A 20266-nucleotide genomic window follows, 5' to 3' on the forward strand; every position below is an offset into this window, starting at 1 on the left:
CATCGTCTCGAAGCGACCAGGTAATACGCGGGGAGTTCAAAAAGTTCCCAGAAAATGTAAATAAAACGACAGCAAACTGAATTCAGCGCTTTATTTCCCAATGTATATTCCATTTAAGTTAAACACTAATACCTCGTAAAACACAAACCAAACTGATTAACTATGTAGTATCTTATTCACGATTAATAAACATTTTCCAGGAACTTTTTGAATGCCCCCTGTAAAGAGTGCGATGTGCAATTGAAAGGTCCTCGAATTTTCGAATAATCCGGAAGATAGTTACGCTAACACGTGGCCAGCCGTATTATAAACGATCGGAACATCCTCTTCATGGTTTCTTTTCGTTTCAGGTTACTGGCGACAGCTGCACCCGCAAGAGAGGCACGCGATTATCCAGGAAACAGGAGCACCGTCGACGGTGATGACGAAGAACTGTGCCATCTTGGAGCCGGTTCTCACAACTCGCGGCCAGTTGATGTACAAGTGTCCAAACTGTGGTCGGCACTACATGCGGAAGTCCTGTCTGAAGCGACATTTGCGCGTCGAATGCGGCAAAGCGCCGAGATATCAGTGCAATATATGCCAGGGATGGTTCAAGTACAAGTACAACTTGGCGGCGCACATGAAACTGCACTTCGAGGAGCCAAAGTATCACTGCGACCTCTGCCTGAAGAAATTCTACAGACGCGACAAACTGGTGGAGCATCAGAAAAAATTACACAAAATTTTCCCTGTTACGTGACCAATGAAAACTGAGTGATACAGTTTGACGTTTGACTGAATCTTCGCATGTGTTCGATGAAACTCCACTTATCTACGGAAGATAGATAGTAGATGATTGTTTCATGAATTATATAGGTTTTGTTATATACACTTTTTTTTAAATAAGCGATCACCTCGGCAGACTGTTTTCTACTTTTTAGACACTAGTGGGAAGACTTTTCCGATGCTTCCATGACGCATATACTGTAACTTGTATAACTGTCTTCGGGTATTAAAGGATATCGTTGCAGAAATCGTTTAAAGTCTTTGAACAAGTATTTTCTTGTGTCTTCGAAGGGACGCGCGTTTCGTTTTTTGTCACTTTCTTTCAGGTTCTGTGTTGTTTTTGCAGGAGGAAGATACGGATGATTGATTTGATTCTGATACAGGTTGCTGGTAGATGGTACTGGAACAGTAGTTTATCCGTGTCTGACTTTTTCAGGTGGAGGTACGTCGTAATGCACAGAAAATTGCAAATTTTGCGAAGAGGATCGTTTCGAGTGTTTGACGTCGTCGTGAAGCAAACTCGAAGAGAAACGTTAATCGAACGCGGTTGATCAACGTTGACACTTTCCAACACAGTAAACTGTACCGCTACATAAAGCGACCGATCGCGCTGGCGACGAGTAAATTCCAAAAGCGACGGAAAGCCAGCGATACGACCCAGTGTTTCATTTATTTACCCCCAAAACATTTTTTTTTATTCTATTTCTTACTTTAACGGTTGTGAGGCGTAGACGTAAGTCACAGGTGCTCGCCAAACAGGTACGTTCCGTTCCAACAAAAACCACTAGCAAATTAGAGGACACACGATATCCGATTAATTCGAAAGAATTCTACATTTCCAAACAAAGAAAAGAACAAAAACTAAGAAGAACGCGGAAGTGAGCTTCTGATTGTACACGAATATCGTTTAACACCTAAGAGATCGATACTTGAAACTCGCAAGTGGACGAAATCATTGAAAATCCTCCCCGATCCATGATAATCTGAAACCTCTAGAATCTCTTCTAATCGCATCATCGATTGGCAATCGCGATCAATGCCAGCGCCGGCTACACCGACGAACCTAAAACTTGTCCGTCCCACCGTGATACTCGAATTGTGCCTGAATCTTTGTGTCCAATCGATAGAACATAACAATCAGCGTTTGTTCTGTCGATCGGTCTGGCGTAAGTAGGTTCAGCGTATCAATAGCGGGGCCGGAGAAGTATTAAATTCGTCCGTGCCCATAAAACCAAGTGTGTGCTCAGTGAAAGTGCAACAGAGGCGTCGATCTCGCCAAGGGACAAGCCTAAAGCTGTTCTTTTTTCGGGATTCCAGATGAGGCGAGCGAGAACAAGATGGTGACTGAGGAGAACGCAGACCTTCCGGTGCAGGCGTGGAAGATACAGGAGCAGGGGCTGCCGTTCGCCGAGCTGAAGATACCGAAGGCGTACAATTACGTCGGGAAGAAGCCTCCTGGACAGTTCGGTTGCAGCAGGTGCGGAAGATCCTACATGAGGAAGGACTCATTGCAGCGACACGTCCACTGGGAGTGCGGCAAGGAGCCACAGTTTCAGTGCCCGTTCTGCCCGCAGCGATGCAAGCGGAAAGCCCACTGGTTGAGGCACATCCGTCGCCAGCACATCGACAAAATGGGCGACATGGAGTCCTATCTGCTCGCCTACACGCCGAAACTCGAGATCGACTGAGCGGACTCGTTCGAATAACAATTTCTTTCTATGATCTCTTCGAGGTTGTACAGGATGCTTCATTTTAATCGACTGGAGTCCCGTCTGGTGGTTGTTCAAAGAAATATCTTCGGAGTTTAGGTCGATTTGTGCTTTCGTCACAGCCGACGAATCTTCTTTCAGTTTTCTTCTTGACTGTAAAGGGTTCACGGCTTTGATCTTGATGATCATTGTCTTTACTTTAGTTCTCTTTAGCTGTAGTTTATTAATAACTGAAATTTCGAATAAGTAGCGTTTGTAATTATGAAATTAACAGTTATAATTATGATGAATATAACGTTTTCTTTTTTAGTAGATTATCGATGATAACGTAACTGTGCCCACCGCGGACGCTAAGACAATCGTAAGGCAAGAGATTAATATTTATGATCATCGAATCTGTTTATATTATAGTTACAATTCTGAAAGACAGAAGCGTACAATGATTTCAGTAATAATACGACACAATCTGGAAGACTGAACAAAGCAAATTAGGAAGCCTGCATCGAAATATTTTTTTTCGACAACCGCTCAAGGTCACCCGGTTGATTAAAATGTCACATTCGTATTCGCGAGGGATCTCGTTCTCTAGAATTCGATCAACGAATTTTCAGATCGAGAATCGAGCTGCTGATTTTGAACTGGTCCAATAGTTGATAGTCGATAATCGAAACGATCACCGCCATTATATTGTAACGTCTGTTGCCCCAAATGTGGGATGGGGGGTTGCAGCGAATTCCCGGAATCCGTGTAGTTCGAGATTACCCCGACCTTAATCTATTTTTCTAATGAACGCTAATGCAATCTCGCGCGACCCCGTGAAGCCAGAGTTAATCTCGAAGACGTGTGCAGTAAGAAGGGAACTTAATTACTCTGATATCAACGTGTCTACGTTATCGTAGAATTATTTAAGAAATCGAGTTATCCCAGCGTGCCGATTTTTCTTTTATTGCGTTCCGTGGCTCATTGTACGTACGTATTTTTTTACCATTTTTTTTTCTTTTCTGCTCGACTATGTACATACGTATATTTATGGAAAACGATCGTGCGAGACGAAATACTCATTCCAAGTACGTTCGGCGAACGTACGAAAAAATGGAGGACTCAGTAGGATCGACGAGTGTCATATTTTCGTTCGTTAGAATAGTCGTGTCACTGTTAATCGTAAGTCTTGTCTCCCCAATCGGATTCAAGAGCAATCGACTGATATTTATTAACGTGTACATCGAATTTACCGTTTTTCAGTTTCATATACTACGTTTGCGATTTTTTTTTATCTGTCTACCCTTAGATAAGCTGCTATGTTTTTTTTCTATTTTTTCACCCCCCCCCCCCCGGATTGTAAGACTCGACATACCGTGTTCGTTTCTTCTTTCTCGTCCTCTTTTTTTTTCTTTTTGTTTCTCTCGACAACGCGTTTCTAATCAAGTGCCTTAAGCGTAGGTGTAAAATCGTTCGCCCAGACAATAAGTGCGATTCTTCTAAAAGCTGGACGGGCTAGCCTTAAAAGTTAACGGAAACGAAGTTTAGCGTGGTAGGAACGAATGCCCGGCGTGGTTTATCCCCGACGAACGTGAACGGAGCATTTGTAATAGGTTCACAAAGATGCGAGCTCTCGTTAAGACTGATCGATGTCCGAAACTACAATCCTGCGATCTTAGTATTAACGTTATACCTGCGACTCCTAATCGTGTTTCGTACGTCTCTCTTTTTTTTTTTTGATTCAATAAAATATGTCAGAAGACGAATTGTACCAGAATAACAACCCCAAGAAAAAAAAGAAAAACAAAGAAAAACAAAATCAATTCAATATCCATCTTACCGTCGCGCCAATCGCGTCAACCGCACGTTGTTCTCTTACTGTTTTAGTTTTTATTTTTTTTTTCGGTATTCCGGTTCGTTCGACAGCGAGACACACTTTCTGTCAATTAATCAGAACACCATATATCCAATTTCAGCCACGTTGACGAAAACAACCAACGATTTTGGTTTACACGCAACGACACACATACACACAAACGCGCGCACACACACACGCACACCTACACATCGCCACGACGATCCATACGATCGATTCTGTTGAATTAATTTTTTTTTTTTTTTACTTTTGTTTTGAAATTTCCGAACGGAGACAAGAATCCTTCTCGACAACCTCGCGAGAGTATTCTTCGCCTTCAGCATTTTGCCCTCTATCACTGTCTGAACTTTTCTCTTTTCTGTCTGTCTCGTGTCTTCGATGAACAGAAAACACTTTGTACATTGATTGCGGGATGTATGATGGTCGCCCCGGTGTCGATTCGCGGTCGTCGAGCCCCGCCAGGTACAGTCGAAGACTGGGAAAACAGAGAAAACTGCGAGAAATCTGAGATTTTCACTGACGAAGGACAAGTTTCCGCTTGTAACCGCTGTCGCTCGACGAACGACGATCGCGCCGGTCGCTATCCATTTGGATCGGTTGCGTTCCTTTCCGATTGCATTCTCTCTGTTGAATATTTTTTTTTCTATCTCCTGATATTTTTTTTTTATTTTTCTTTCCTCTCGTCGACATTAGGGGAAGTAGCATGCGCACTAACTCTTCTCGAAACTTGTACATAGAAACACGACTTTTATCGCTTGTGCGGTCGAAGAAAACAGATCGTTCGAGTTGACGGAACAATTTGTCGGAAACAGAAAGGAGAACGAATGCAACGCTAACGATTAGTTCGTGAGACGATTGGTCCGTCGATCGTGCGTCCCGTTTCCTTCGTCATGCACAGATACCGCTCCTTCTTCGTATGCGAAATTCATAGCTAGCTGCTTGGGGCTCAAAACAGTAGGGATTACAAAGAACGTGCATTACTCTATCCTTCCTTGAAAATAATTCATTTTGAACGCGTCGGTGTCTCGAGGAGGAATCGGCATCCTTGTTAGATCGATACGGCGACATCGATTCCTCCTCGGCATCCGTGCAAGACGCCTCTTTTCAGGACCATCGCGATAGATATCTTCTGTCCCTTGTAACGAGAAACATTTTTCCAATATTTTTGATACGATAACAAACGCAAAGAAAATCAAATCGATGATTATCACAATTCGTTACAAATCGGAAGATACCTCGCCCGTTCCACACAGGCGACTTCGTCGAGCGCGCACGGTCGCGAACTGCCGGAAAGTCGCCTAAACGAGAACTCTCATCAAGAGCTACGAACCCTTTAGCATCTAAGCCTTCGTAAAGTCATAAGTTCCGTTACTGTAGAGTACGAAAACAGAGAGATCCGGGGATCGGTACTGTCGACCCGTGTCTCCGTGTGTCCAAAAACAAAAAAAAAAACAGAAACCAAAACCGACAGCAAACGTACAACAGAAAAAAGAAGTTACCTAAAAAAAAAAGAAAACGAAACGAATGAAAAAAAACGAGAAAAAACGCACGATCACAGTCCCAGGATCGAAAACGAACGAACAAACGAAAACAAACAAACAAACGAAAACAGAGTATAAAATAAAAGTAAAATAAACGTAAAATAAAATTAAAAATAAAAGTAAAATAAAAGAAAAATTAAAAAAAACGACCGTCCGATCCTCAGTTTGATGTCGTCGAACAGCGTACTAATAAAGCCGTGAAATCCTGTGTTCCAGCCGAGGACCTGAGCATTACCGGTCTGAAGTGGGCGGCGGCCTGGCAGAGATGGAGCGTACCGTCGATCATGTGGCGGTCGGGCGGCGGTCTGGGCAAGGGGATCGGCTCCGGTTCCTCGAACCCGGAGGGGTTCAACTGTCCGGCGTGCGGCAGGGTGTACAAGCTGAAGAGCAGCCTGAGGAACCATCAAAAGTGGGAGTGCGGCAAGGAGCCACAGTTCCAGTGTCCCCATTGCGTCTACAGGGCGAAGCAGAAGATGCACATCGCGCGGCACATGGAACGGATGCACAAAGAGAAGATCTACAAGCAGGAGCTCGTCTAAGATTGGCCCGGGGGATGGGGGGTGGGTGGATGCATGGCGTGAGAGACTCGAGGGGACCGTCGACGTCGTCGTCCGGGCGCGAGAGACCGGTGAACAAAAATAAAAACAAAAATGAACGGGGTTGGAGGATCTCACCCGCGATTCCGTCGCGTCGTCGTTCGGCGTTTTTCGCGCTCGGTTGACGTTCCTTAACGATCGACGAAGAAAGGCCGAGTCCGGGACGGAAACGAAACGTTGAACACGCGTGAAGAAAGACGAAGAGGTGAGGTAATATAAACGGGGACATTCACGAAGACGATCATCGAAGGTAAAGAAACAATACCGATGAAATCGGTAACCGATCGACGGGACGATGAGACGCGAAGACGACGGGACGGGGCTGGTTTAGACCTGGGCGATACTGCCAATCCTCCTTACTCGATTTTGGATTCTATTTTTTTAACGTTTTTTAAGGTTTATTATTAATTATTGAGTAATTGAGTAATTAATTATTTTTATTTTTTTTTTTGCGTAACGAGATGTACCGCGTATGAACGAGGGAACGCGTCGATCTCCCGCTCGGGGCGATGTCTTTTGGTAAACGAAATCACGCGTTCACTCGAGACCCTAACCTCAGCTAGGTGGGTCGTTCTCGTAACTATTTTTCGTTCCTTCCGATCACCGGCCGCCCGATCGGCGAACGCTGCTCGCGTTCGTTCATTGTCTTGCCGAGTAAATATCAAATATGGCGGCTCGGACCAGCGCGTCCTGGCGACGCGCGCGGTTATGGCGCGTGGCAGCGTCCGCGGGACGGACGGTCGCGCGAGTAAATCTTTTTTTTTCCCACTCTGAGTGTGTGTATTTTTTCTATTTTATTTTGTTCATTGTTCTACGATGTGTTCGACGGATCCTTAGAGAAGCTAGCCGAGCGGTTCCAACGTGAAACGTGTCTTTTAGAGGCCTGAAACCGAATACGTATCCCTGGATAGAGTCGTTTTTTCTTAGCGCGGCCCGCCCCGAGTCGGATTAAGACCGTCCGGTAAACCGGAGCTCTTCCATAGCAACCATTCTGGTCACACTGGTTCCATATTTTTAAACGGGCCGAGCCGTGCGCGTGTGGCTCACTGGGGACATCAAAAAAACATGAAACTTAGGAAAGGGGAAACGCTGATGAAACGCACGCGAAGAGGGAGGGGAGGGGGTTTATAGACACGATTTTCAATTTTCCAGAGAACCACTGCTCTCATGTACTGTCACTGACTGGAACGTTCCTCGACCCGGTGAAAGCGTGCTTTCTGTTGCTAGGAGACACTTGTTGTGTACACACAACGCTGCACGGATACGTTATACACGAAGAAGATACACAAGTTCATAGACATACATACATACCAATACGGAAACATCTTTCAACTCGACACGTACCGAGAGAGACGCCTCCGTTCCAAATTGGTCGATTGAACGACGACATTTTGTCGGCGGACGCTTTTTGGTTCGATTGGTCTTCTCTCTCAGAACTGTTTCACTTGTCCTTTTTTCGTTTCCTTTATTTGTTTGTTTTTTTTCGTCTCTTTTGTCGGGCCTTTTCGTGTCACGAAAGGCAGCCATTTTATTATATTCCTTGCCGCTGTTTTCGGGCGGCGAAACCAGAGAGAGGGTACAGTATTAAAGCACCGGGCTAGCCCCGCGTCTTTTGCTTCTCGCATTATGATTATAATAATGCTTCTTTCCATTTTTTCCGCAAGAACCACCTAAGGGACTAACCACTATGTAAGCGCGTCACAGAGTCAGATATACGTACATCTTATGTATAAACAGGAAATACATAATCATACGTACACGACTACCACACTATTTTTAAATACCGCGGGGTATTCCTATAGCATTGTGATCGTCAGACTGCCAGATACACGAACCTAGTAGATTCCTATATCGATGCATTTAAGTATATATATTTATATTATATAATACGTATAATTAATGCTTTTTAATTAAGTGTCCTCGAGTTAAGATCCCTCGCGTTTCTCTTCATACGATGATATTCTTAGCCCCCACCCCTAAGAAACCGTTATCTCCCCCATTTCTCACCCCCCCCTGAACAACCCTTCACTGCCGATATTATATCCTAGAAGCACGCACCGCCGGATCGACGGAACGTTCGCAGCGGAATATTTTTGTGCCGAACACGGGCGACACTGTTTACGCACACTTATTCCTCCCTATACGATTAAAAAACCCTACAGGTTGTTCCTAATGTGAGGGACGGTGTTTTATGTGTGTATTCTGTCTATCGTTGTTATGAAAATAATGTTCCAGATGTTTGGATTACGAGATTCTTTTTGTCTCAGGCTTAGAGGAATTTGAATTTCACGCCAGAAACGTTGAAAATGGATTCCATGAATGCACGTTGATGGATTTGTATTTAGAGACTCCTATTAGCATTTAATTTCTCCAGTTATAAGTACTAGTCGTGAAGTAATATTGTTATTAGTATTTTTTATCTGATACCTGTTTACTTCTTTTTCTTTTATACTGTTCGTTTTATGGTTGCAACATGTTTTTATTGAAACAACGGATGGAATGAATACACCGTGCAACACTGCCTCCCTTGTTATAGAAGTATTTTCTGCGTAATGTTCTTCCAGTTTATGCAACTGCACTCCGCTGTCGTCTCTACATACATTATTCTCGATCGAGCTTGTTTTTGCTGCAATTTCTTTGGGCCATATTTCTGTCGTTCGTCCCATAATCCTGCATTCGCCATTGGTACCGAATGCAGTTCGAATATAGAGGTAAACTGAGAGAAATAGAAGAAACTGTGACAAATCAAAGAACCAAACTAGAATTGCAAACTCATAGAAAGTAGAAATTCAATTGGCGTAACTGAAATGGTCATTTCGAAATTTCCATTGATTTCTCATCCTTCGCCTGTAGTGCACCGAATACAAACGCCAAGAGTTCTCATTTCATTGCCCAATGATCGCGTTTCAATATTCCTAAAGAACAAGTACACCGGTATACTATTTACATATTTTGTTCAGAAATAATACTCAAAATACCAATGTATCCAAGATCATGGAAGCAGTTCACGTTAAGGATATCCTCGAAATCACTACAGGCGATACGTTCAAATGTCCAAAGCTTAAAATCAATCTTCAAACCATTCGAATTGTTTATCGAACTGAATATGAAACTGAAATTTTACTTTTTCAAATCCATTCACTCGAAATCTCCATCGATTGATGAAATTGAAACTTTATTAAGGTTTAAGCAAAACCTCGATATAGTAAAGTTCCGATTTCAATCTAGCACACAAAATTCTCGATCCAGATATATGCGATTTGGAGACTATACGCGACAGTGGTTGTTTCCTAGATACAAACAGAGACTCTCTAACGAAGTATATACCTACTTGTAAACCGAGACACCGAGCAAACACCCGTGAAAGACGACAATTGAACGCCCGTGTTCGGCGAGTACCTGGCACCAGGTCCCGTATTCCTACGCCAAATACGCGCGCCACGGCCGCCCGACTTTCCATACTGTAGACAATATTTATGAGACAAGCTAAACTAAACTAAACTAAACTACTCGTAATTCATATTATACAGTGTAAGTATGCGCAACGTCTGACGCAAACGAAGCGGTAGATTATAATTTTCTTTCTGTCTCGTTAGGAGCGCGCTAGCTCGCTCGCACGCGTGCGTTCGCGGCCGAGTTCTCGATCGAAACCGCTCGTAGCCCTTCCCCCCGACCCATTACTCCGCGAAGGATCGTCGTGGATCTCCGAAGGATCTTCCAAGGAATCCTTCGTTAAAAAAAAAAAGAAAAAAACAAACTGAAAGAAAGAAAGGAAAAGAAATTCGAAATAGATAAACAGTCCCGGCAAGCAGCGACGCGACACGCTTTAAGCGGAGTGGTCTCGATTATCCCGAAGCTGGTTGAAAGGAGATAAATAAGAAATCGTCGGCGATCAGATCGCCGATTAGCGAGGACAAAGTATTACGATCGAAAGCAGGCCAGGATCGATTCACCTCCGTACGAGTGCAATAACTTACTCTATCCGCCAGTGACGCTAATACTCTTTCGATCCGTTCACCGTTCAATATCATCCGTTCACAACGAGTACGCGAGAAGCGGTCGATCGAGAATTCGTTCGTCGACGGTTCAATTAATTATCGTATACTAAGCGAACAAAATGGCTACTGTTCTGTATGGGAGTGAAACGAAGGAGCGTGATAGGGATTCAGAATGAACGAAAATATGTATGCGTGCGCGAGCGAAAGAGAGAGAGAGAGTGAAAGAGAGTAAGAGAGAGCGCATGATGATTGATGGTGACTTCTATTTCTATATATTTTTTTTTTATATAAATGATATAGATATCGCGCAATATAATTCGTAGTTTTGGATATATCATTGAGAATATACGATGGAACAGAAGAAGAAGCGACGCGGGTTTGCGAAGCGTATGGATTATCGGCTTTCGAGAATAGGAGTTAGAGCGACGACGACAGGAAGAGGGGGATAAAGTAACAGTAGGCGAGTAATAGCGTTTACGATAAAGATTTACGTTTATGGATCGACTTGATACATAGTTACTGAATAATATTAATTGATAATAATACTGCCTCACGAGGCCTTGATGCGTGGCGGCGGTCGCGACAAAACGGGGAAGGATTTAGCCTGGTAACGAGTGGTCGGGAGGAAGTGTGTGGTGTCAGGTTCGCGCTTGGGGGAACAGAAACGGCGACACGTGTGAGTTTCGATGCCGACGAACCAACCGACCGCCGCCATTGACGGAGATTATTAGATTATTAGGTATGTAAGGAAGTACTATTAGATAGATGGTAGGTTTTAACGACACCTTCTTTTTTCTTTAATAATACGTTTTTTTGTACGTAAGTGAAACAAGATGATAAAAATGAACGCAAAATATAACGGAGGGGACGCCCTAGCGTTCTCTGTTAACGAGAATCTGTGGTCGGCCGAGCCGGACGGATATTAACAGACATCGGAGGGATTTTCGGAGAGCTGTCTATAAACGGGGATTTCTTTTTTCTCGAAACAGGCGCGGAGAGGCCGAATGAGAACGAACGAATGCGAAGAGTGAAAACGTGGGAGGAGTGACTGGGACGTGCGAATGAAATGACTTTTTTGGATTGAACATAGGGAAGGCTTCGACGGATCGTCATCCGGGACGATAAGTGTGATAATAACAGTCGTGATAAAACGTTAGGCCGTTCGGCGCCGGGTGAAACAGAGGCGGGAGGGGAGGATGAAATCGTTGATGCAGGTGGTGCGCGCCAATTCACAATCATGCAACGGCTGAATACTTTTTGTTGTTTTTTTTTGTCCGGGGTAGGACCGTCCGATGGCACGCATGGATCACTTTAATCTTGGTTTCTAGGCGTTTTCAAATACTCAGGAAATTCTGTAAAAAATTCAGACGCTAGTACCGCTAGGGTTTCTTTTAAGCGTATTCTTTAAATCTTAGAGGTTTATATATATTTTTCTATTTTAAGTAACTTTTAAGAAGGGGTGCTGGAAATCGGGGGTGTTTCTTTCCTTTCACGCGAGACGCATTTACGAACGCGACAGGTATTCGCGGAAATCGGAAGGTTCGGTTGTTTACGGATTCAAAAATGAGTTTTTTTTTTTCTCAGCCTCCGATGGCATTGTTGCCTTCCGTGCGAAGGAGGAAACGATTTTCCGGATATCGTAAAGCGAGGCGTCCGATGGTCCATGCGTGCCATTTCCGGGGTCTAGCATTTTCCATGGAGGCTCGCTCGTCAGGTTTCGATGATCCTATCTATCTAAGGATTGAGACTTCTGGTTCTCGTGTTTCTTTCTCTGATTTTTGTTCGATCAGTACACCAACCGTTGCTCGTATTGCTGTGCCAAGTTTTTCGGAGGTACCTCTGGCAAGCTGAACTGTGTGTCTTTTCCTCGTTGATCCAGGTTCGTCAGTGCTGTTCACAGAAATTCCGTTGTTGTGGGCTGCGGCGAAGGTTTAGGTACCTCGCCTTGAACTCGAGGGAGGGGGAGTTCACTATTTTTCAACGAATTTGCTACTTACTTGAAAGTAATCGGTAATACACGACGGTTTAGCGGTGTCCCAGGTCCCAGTAAAACAAAGTCCAGGAATTTTTGTGTTTTAGCTGTATTTCTATTAGATTAAAAAGAAGCAGTAGATTAATCATTGATATAGTAATACCTAGGAGAAGAATAGTGTTTCCACGTGTATACATTATACTAGGAGAAAGTTAAAAGTAATAAACTCGAGGATAGTTTCTAAACGTTTGCTCAGTACCATAACAACGAACAGATTTTCTAGGGTAGAGAACGGTGCACAGTGTCCTTAACATAGAGAACAATATTTGTCGTTCGGAAGGCTCGTCGAGGAAATTATTTTTCAACGTGTTTATATTCTAGATAGCGAAAAGACGTTCGTCGATCTCGAGGAAAGGACTGCGAACAGCGTGGCGCAGGATTGCGATGAACAAAATTTCCATCGAAGTCCAATCGGCAGAAGAGTCGTTACATTACTAATATCGCGATACGTGTTCGTTGCTCTATATTTCGCAGTGCTTTATTTTCCGTCGTTGTTCTTCGCGGGACGGGCTCGGCTCGTCGTCACCTCTTGGTTCGACAGTTATGTACATGCACGTATCGGCGGCTTGCACGCTCTCGCTTTGACACTTTTCTTTTTTTTCCGAGGACAGTATCGGTCGTTCTCGATCAGCGGCTACGACGACGATGACGATGGTGGAATTCGGGAGACGGGTTGAACGGAATTCGCTTTTTCTTAGGAACAAATGTGCCTTCGGAACGTAACGAGAGAAAGAATAAAACGAACACGATTTCTTACGGTTTTCTTACGGTTTTCTTACGATCGCCGGGCGAACGAACTCTGCTGGTCCCGTAGACGCGGGACCGGCGAAACTCGACAGGAATAATCGCACGCGCGGCGAGGGGAGGACAAGCAACACGAAATTTAACGGAGAAGAAAAAAAACATTTGAAAATAAATAAGTAGAGAAGCTACAGGGGAGCGTAGACGACGAATGTATCGCGTGAACCACGAAATTCGTGCCCGCCGTCAGTTTCAAAATCTTTTTTTCTAAAAAAAAGTATATATAAATAAATAAATAATTAAATAAATAAATAAATATATATATAGAAATATATATTAAAAAAATACGGAGATATAAATATATTAAGATCACGGCCGGGGAAGGGGGAAGAGACAAAAAGAAAACGAATAGAATCTTTTTCGAAGATAGGTAAGCGAAAATAGTATATATATATATACATATATATACACATACATATAGAGATATATGTACACACACAATAAGAGTACGAGAGAGTACTCTGTTACGGGATCGTCTTCGTACTAATTAATTACGGCTTTCTTATTTTTTCTTTTTTTTTTTAATCAGGTCTAACTCGAGTCTTACGCATTATTAATTGGGCTTAATTAATCATTCTTTTATTATATTTTTGTTTTTTTCTTTTTTTTATATAATTAGGTTTTTATTACGTTTACGATTTAATATAGCGGCCCGCGGCGGAATCTGATGGCGCCGCGCGCCATCGAACGACGGAATTCATTGAGTCCTCGTAATCTTTGGGTGTCGGTTTGGGATGGGGAACACTCTAACCGAAAACATATGGAAAAATAAATATGTATATTAATTATTAAAAAAAAAAACATATATAAAAGCCATCGCGGAGAGATCGATGAAATTCGAAAGTGCAACAGGGACGACGGCTTTCAGGGGCGGCGAGGCGTTTAAAATTGAGCCGGCAATTGATTTTCCGTTCGATTTGGCCATTTTCTTTGCCTTTTACAGCGAGACAATTGTTATTTCCCGCGCGTCACCGTCGCGGTTATTCTTTTGCTCTTTTCTTGTGTTTCCATGGAGTTCATATACGATTCGATCGGGATGAAGAGATCGTTCCACTGGCTCGATTCGTCGCGGTTGTTGGAATTCGGAGATATTTTTTATATACAGCGGTCCAATTTAAGTGTCCACGGGCAATTATTTCTTCGTTCGTTGAAATCATCGAGAACTTATTAACCCCTCGTTCTGCAACGTCGAAGTCGAATCGATTGAAAAACGAAGCGATTCTGCGCGTGTATTCGACATCTGTGGAAAATGCCTCCCTGTGCCGAATATATAATTTTTATTCACCCTAAAAACTAATTAAGAACGGAATAACTTTCGTGATACCGCACGCGCGTAAACAGGAAAGAAATGTAAGAGCAAGGGGTTAATTTGCAGGAGAATGTGTCTAAAAAGTTGATTATTTAAAAAAAGATTGTTGATATACTGAAATTGAATTTCTGGAGAATGAAATTGTTTATTTTTGATGAGATTATTTTATTATGCATTGTTATTTCGATACTCTTAGTAGTAAAGTGTAAGAAATTTATTATTGAATGTCAAAATTACTCAATAAGTCATCGTTTAACGGATTTCATTGGTTAACGGAATATTGTCGCGTGCACGCATAAATTGGACACACGTTTTATCGCACGATGGATGGGAATTGGCATTTTCTGGCGTTTTACAGGGAACAGTATCGCGATGTGATTTTCACGTCTGTGTTTTCTTTTTCTTTTCTTTATTATTTACCATTTTAATCTTTGCTCGCGATTCGATGTAATCCGGTATGGCGAGCAATGAGATATTATCGCGTTTTTCTCGTATGGAATGGACAAAACGGAAAAGGAAGATGAAATCGGCGGGTCTACGTCGTTCGACTCGTGCAGGGAACCTCGATCGTAATTTTCACTGCTCGTGGTAGTTTAGGGGAACGCGCGTACATAGTGTGATATTTAGACGCTAAATTTTAAGGTGTAATCAAAGGTCGTCTCTGACGAGATGCTCCACGTGCTCGCGTTGAATGTTCTTTCGTTGACGATACCGTCTATGTTCTTTTATCGAAATCTAAAAAGAGTTGGGACATTTGAAGACCTACACCGCGCAAAGAGAACTTCCAAACTATTTTGTTTCAGCGATGGATAATCTATATTTATTAGGGCAGCGTCATTATATTATTATTTTTTTTTCATTTTGTATTTTATCGAACATAAAAAGAGGAAATCGAACGCGTATCTATTATAACAGAGGATTATTCGAAATTTATGCTATTAAGAAAAAAGTTCGCGAAAAATGGGCGAGTGAGTAAAAAAAAAAAAAAAGGGGATATCTATTACGTTGCTTCGCAGTTTTAGAATTCGAAATTTATTATACGAGACGATTGATCGTTTCCCATTTTCTTTTTCTTTTTTTGATATATATTATATTCGTTAGGGGTGTTTTTAGGATAAAATTTTAGGCTCGTGTGGTTTCTCCGTTGGCCGATTTATTCTTTGTTTCGTGGCACCTGTTCGAACGGAAGACGCAGTGTTTGCGGGGTCGCGGATAATTTAGAGGCGATAGGTCGGCTGGAGATGAAAAGTATGCTGTAATTCGCGAAAAAGGAAAGAGAGATAGAGAGAAAGAGAGAGAGAGAGAGAGAGAGAGAGAGAGAGAGAGAGAGAGAGAGAGAGAGAGAGAGAGAGAGAGAGAGAGAGAGAGAAATAGAAAGAGAGAGAGAAAAGTAGAATGCGTGTGGGAGCGTGACAGACCTGCCATCCGAGAATTTAAAAAGTACAGTGCTTTATTTTTTGTATGATGTATTTCTCTATCGCATCGCGATGGGAAAGTGTCCAACGAATGGTGAAACTATATTTTGTGGTAGACAGACTTTCCAAGTGCCGAGCCATGGGATCTAAACGAAATAGTCCGTGAGATAGTGGCGAAGGAGAGGAAAGTGAAAAATTGCCTTATCTATTAGACATCGACTCAGTTCGATCCTTGATTCTCAGAATTTTAGGACGTGTTACGAGATTTCGGTGAGTCTGTTGCTCTTGTTGCGAGTGCGAATGTGAATCGTGTGCACGGATATGTGAGTGAACAAGAACGAATGGGCTGGAATGGGAGGGCGGGGTCGAGAAGGGCGGAAGAAAAGAAGAAACTTGGAAATGCGAGGCTTAATGCTTTATCTGAGAGCTGTTCGCTGATACGTATTCCATGTTGTCGATATTTCATGTGTCGCGAATACCTCTGTGTGTCTGATTCTGACAATTATCGATGGATTATCTCGTACTATTTCGATCTTTTGACGTGACAATTGTGTCACGCGACCAATACGGACGCTACTAAACAGAACTGGAGCATTATCGCATGCTCAATCATTGCGTAAAGGAAGATATGCGTGAAAAGTACTGTACAGTATCGTTTCACGATGAAACTCGAGTAACAAGATAATGACACAAAGCAAGAAGTGTGCTATTGGATAATTAATAATTACCACTGATTATACTTCATCCTGCTACGTATAAATATCACGATATTTATTAGAAATGTAAAACATTCACGTGGTAGACATCGCTTTAACGAATTTCAAACGAAACGATCAAGCGAAAAGCTCGCCAGATAAAGTACGAATGATCGCCGAAGGGTAGAGGAAGATTTCGTTGAAATTTTCGGTGGGGAAATCTAGGGAACGGGACGAAGAATTGAGAAACAACGTAAGAGGATCGTGGTCCAACGAAAAGAAAGAAAAAGAAAAGAACGATCGGAGTTCCTCGGCGGATCGTGTCAGGAAAAACGGCGAATATTTAGGTCATAAGAGAATTTAAAAGGGAAAAAAGAAAAGATAAAAGATTTATATAAAAGATACTTATAGACAGGCAGCGTCGAAAACTTGCATCAACTCGCGCGACGAGTTGCGAACAGGCGAGCCGGACGAGTCGCAATCGTGACGGTTCTGTGTGACAGGAAACGGAAGCTTTGCGGTCGTCTCGCTAGCCACCGCTTGCGAAAGAGAACGGCTTATCTTTGTCGTTGAGATCTTCTTTCTTTTGTATTACAACGATCCGTACTTTAATCGTTAACCACCCGGTGTTATCCGAGCCCGATCGAACGTGGATCGGCTCGAGGTCGAAAGGAAAAGGAAAAGTAACGAAGAAACGCGAACGCGTAAATTATAAGTATAAAGTCGAACAATTGTTGTTCCGGCGGGCAAAGGAAACGCGAATTTCCTTTTCGTTCGAAGATAAACGCAAAAAAAAGCAAAAAAATAAAACGTACTAGGTATATCGTACTATAATCGTATTACGAAATTATCGAGCGAGTATACCGCAGTCAGGCACTGCGATGCATTTTTCTTTTTTTTTTATCAAAATTCGTTGACGGTGTTGACAGTCGTTCGTAGGAAAACGCGTCGGTTTTCACAAGTTTCGTAATCAGCGAGAGTTACGCGCTCGATTGCTTTCTTGGACCACGGTCTCGCGACCATCGATCAGCTGGAAATTGATAGGCGGAGAGAGGGAAACATAGAGGTTCGAAAAAAATATGTCATTTCGATAGATTGAGGAACGTTACAACGAGAGTGTGGGGGGTGAAGCGAAAAATATGAACGGCAAAGTTGCAGATCAACGTGGAGATGTTCGACCAAATTGGCTCGACAACCACTACTATTTACACCCGTTAGGCAGTCGTTTCGCGTTCGCGAGTGAATATTTGGGAGGAGACGTCTTTTTGGAAAAAAACAAACGAGAAAAGCGAAAAAAAACAACAGAAGAAATTGAGTTGAAAAAAAGAAAACGAACGGGGGGTGACTAACCGAAGGAAAGAAGTAGCTTTTTGAACCGAGAGAGCCTTGTGTTAAGTGCCTTCAAGTACGACTTAGATTTTAGGATAGATGAAACGAAAAGAAGATGAAAAAACAAGAGGCGCTGGCCGCATCCAGCTGTGAACGAATTTTTACGGTATTATTGGCCGGGTGTCGCGGACTCGACGACAAACCGTCGCGCGGCTCCGGTGGATTGTTCGGCTTTCGCGGTTCCGTTGTGAAAAAATTCATGCATATATATATTTATATAATATGTATGGAAAAGTGACTTTATCGAAAAGAAAAAAAATGGCACGGTCGAAGTTCTTCTGAATAGCTAGAAACAGTCGTACAATATTTGAATAGAAAGGAGGCGAGAGCGAATTCACCGGAAACGGCGCCGCGCGAGACAACGCCGCGAACACCCGGCGGACATCTTGAGACCAGTGATATTTTTTTAGAAATTATTTATTTACGCCGAAGGAAGCAGAATTAAATCTCGATCACTCGCCTTTATACTGCCAATAACTGTATCCGCTAAGACGTACTCATCTTCGTTGTCGATCCATATTATACATTTTACATAGTGACACCCAACCACCATCCCCTAAACGCGTTCAAACATTTGTTCCTTTCTTTTGATCCTCGACCCCTGATACAAAACCACAATGTGATTCCCACGCATTTCCTTTCTCTTCTTTTTCTTTTTTTCTCACGTTTCACTTCGGTTCCCCGTATTTATGTGTAACAACTAACATGTGTACCGCGCGTCGCGCGTCTCTTTCTCGCAAACTTTTTGTTCTTTTTCCCCTCTGTGACACCTATTTTTGTGTTCCCGTTCATCATTTTCCTCTTTCATCGTTTCTTTATGTTTTTCCCCTATACTCTTTTTGTTTTTAACGACGAGTGCGCCGATACTCGGGTTCCTTTATATTTTCTTTCGTTCGTTCGTTTTTATTGAATAGAAGCAGTACAACTATCTGTAATAAATAAATAGTGAATTTACTGAGCCGCGAGGCTGCGTGACACAGGTCGCCTCGGGATCGGTGGTCACAATCTCGACGGCGATGGGTGTTATTCGATCTCGCGCGAGGAGAGATCCCGAACGCGTCCGTTTCAACTATTACCGGTATTTTCGAGCCATTTTTCTTCCGTCGCGGCTCGACAGCGTGTTTTCGAACATCCTGCGGATAAATCGGCCGCGAGGCTGTGCGACACAGGTTGTTTAAAGATCGTTGCTCGTCGTGTTTCGATGGAACGAGAGTCGCTCGCTTCGAAGGAAAAATTGAAACGTGCTTGCTCCGATTTCTCCCCGTGTTCTCGAGTAATTCTTCCCCTGTCGTGATTCAACCGCGTGTTCCCGAGCGTCATGTAGATAAATCGGCCGCGACGATGCCCCTTCGCGCCGGTGCGTCCTACGGATCTAGGCGCAAACGTCCATCGAGCTGAACCGTTCACCAGCGACAAAAGTATTAGTGGCGCCAACGAAATTCATCGCAGCGGCTCGAAGGGGTTCCCGCGGTCGAGCTTAAGTACGATATTCTTACAATTAGTACAAGCACAGTACTCGACTGTATAAAGAAAGAAGAAAGAAAGAAAGAAAGAAAGAAAGAAAGAAAGAGAGAGAGAGAGAGAGAGAGAGAGAGAGAGAGAGAGAGAGAGAGAGAGAGAGAGAGAGAGAGAGAGAGAGAGAGAGAGAGAGAGAGAGAGAGAGAGAGAGAGAGAGAGAGAGAGAGAGAGAGAGAGAGAGAGAGAGAGAGAGAGAGAGAGAGAGAGAGAGAGAGAGAGAGAGAGAGCGAGAGAGCGAGAGAGCGAGAGAGCGAGAGAGCGTGAGAAAGAGAGAAAGAGAGAGAGAGACAGAGAGAAATAGAGAGAGAGACAGAGAGAAATAGAGAGAAAGAAAGCAAAACAGGTAGAAAGAGTGAATGACGAAGAGTGCGAATGTGTGAGTAAGTTCGTATAACGTAAGATTGAAAGGGTGAGAGAGAGTGTAAAAACCGAAAAACCGAAAAATTGAATTAACAAGAGAAACGATGAGTGAACGGTCTAAATGGACGAGAGTGGACAGAGAGCACGTAACAGAAGAAGCTGATGTTAATGAAGAAGATAAAGATGAAGATGAAGGAGGAGGAGGAGAAGAAGAAGAAGAAGAAGAAGAAGAAGAAGAAGAAGAAAAAAAGAAGAAGATGATGATAAAAAATGAATAAAA

The 20266-nt window shown here is 43.0% G+C and overlaps 2 protein-coding genes across 2 annotated transcripts; both read left to right on the plus strand.

Moving 5' to 3' along the window:
• Positions 1-339: 339 nt before the first annotated feature.
• On the plus strand, positions 340-20242 carry LOC116434054 (uncharacterized). Its single transcript, XM_076365666.1, has 3 exons — positions 340-738; positions 1152-1210; positions 6090-20242. Exons 1-3 carry the CDS (start codon positions 422-424, stop codon positions 6410-6412), a joined length of 699 nt encoding a protein of 232 aa, XP_076221781.1. The 5' UTR covers positions 340-421; the 3' UTR covers positions 6413-20242.
• On the plus strand, positions 742-6083 carry LOC143174384 (longitudinals lacking protein-like). The gene has a single exon (XM_076366117.1). The coding sequence runs from the start codon at positions 2106-2108 to the stop codon at positions 2454-2456; it is 351 nt and encodes a 116-aa protein (XP_076222232.1). The 5' UTR covers positions 742-2105; the 3' UTR covers positions 2457-6083.
• Positions 20243-20266: the final 24 nt, after the last annotated feature.

The sequence above is a fragment of the Nomia melanderi genome, chromosome 3 (genome assembly GCF_051020985.1).
Source record: "Nomia melanderi isolate GNS246 chromosome 3, iyNomMela1, whole genome shotgun sequence".
NCBI lineage: Eukaryota > Metazoa > Arthropoda > Insecta > Hymenoptera > Halictidae > Nomia > Nomia melanderi.

Excerpts from the sequence above, each read along its gene's own strand:
- LOC143174384 (XM_076366117.1), top strand. The coding sequence starts at position 2,106 with ATGGTGACTGAGGAGAACGCAGACCTTCCGGTGCAGGCGTGGAAGATA.
- LOC116434054 (XM_076365666.1), top strand. The coding sequence starts at position 422 with ATGACGAAGAACTGTGCCATCTTGGAGCCGGTTCTCACAACTCGCGGC. Across the intron at positions 739-1,151 it reads CACAAAATTTTCCCTGTTAC|GTTGCTGGTAGATGGTACTG; the intron begins GTGACCAATGAA and ends ATTCTGATACAG. Across the intron at positions 1,211-6,089 it reads TCTGACTTTTTCAGGTGGAG|CCGAGGACCTGAGCATTACC; the intron begins GTACGTCGTAAT and ends CCTGTGTTCCAG.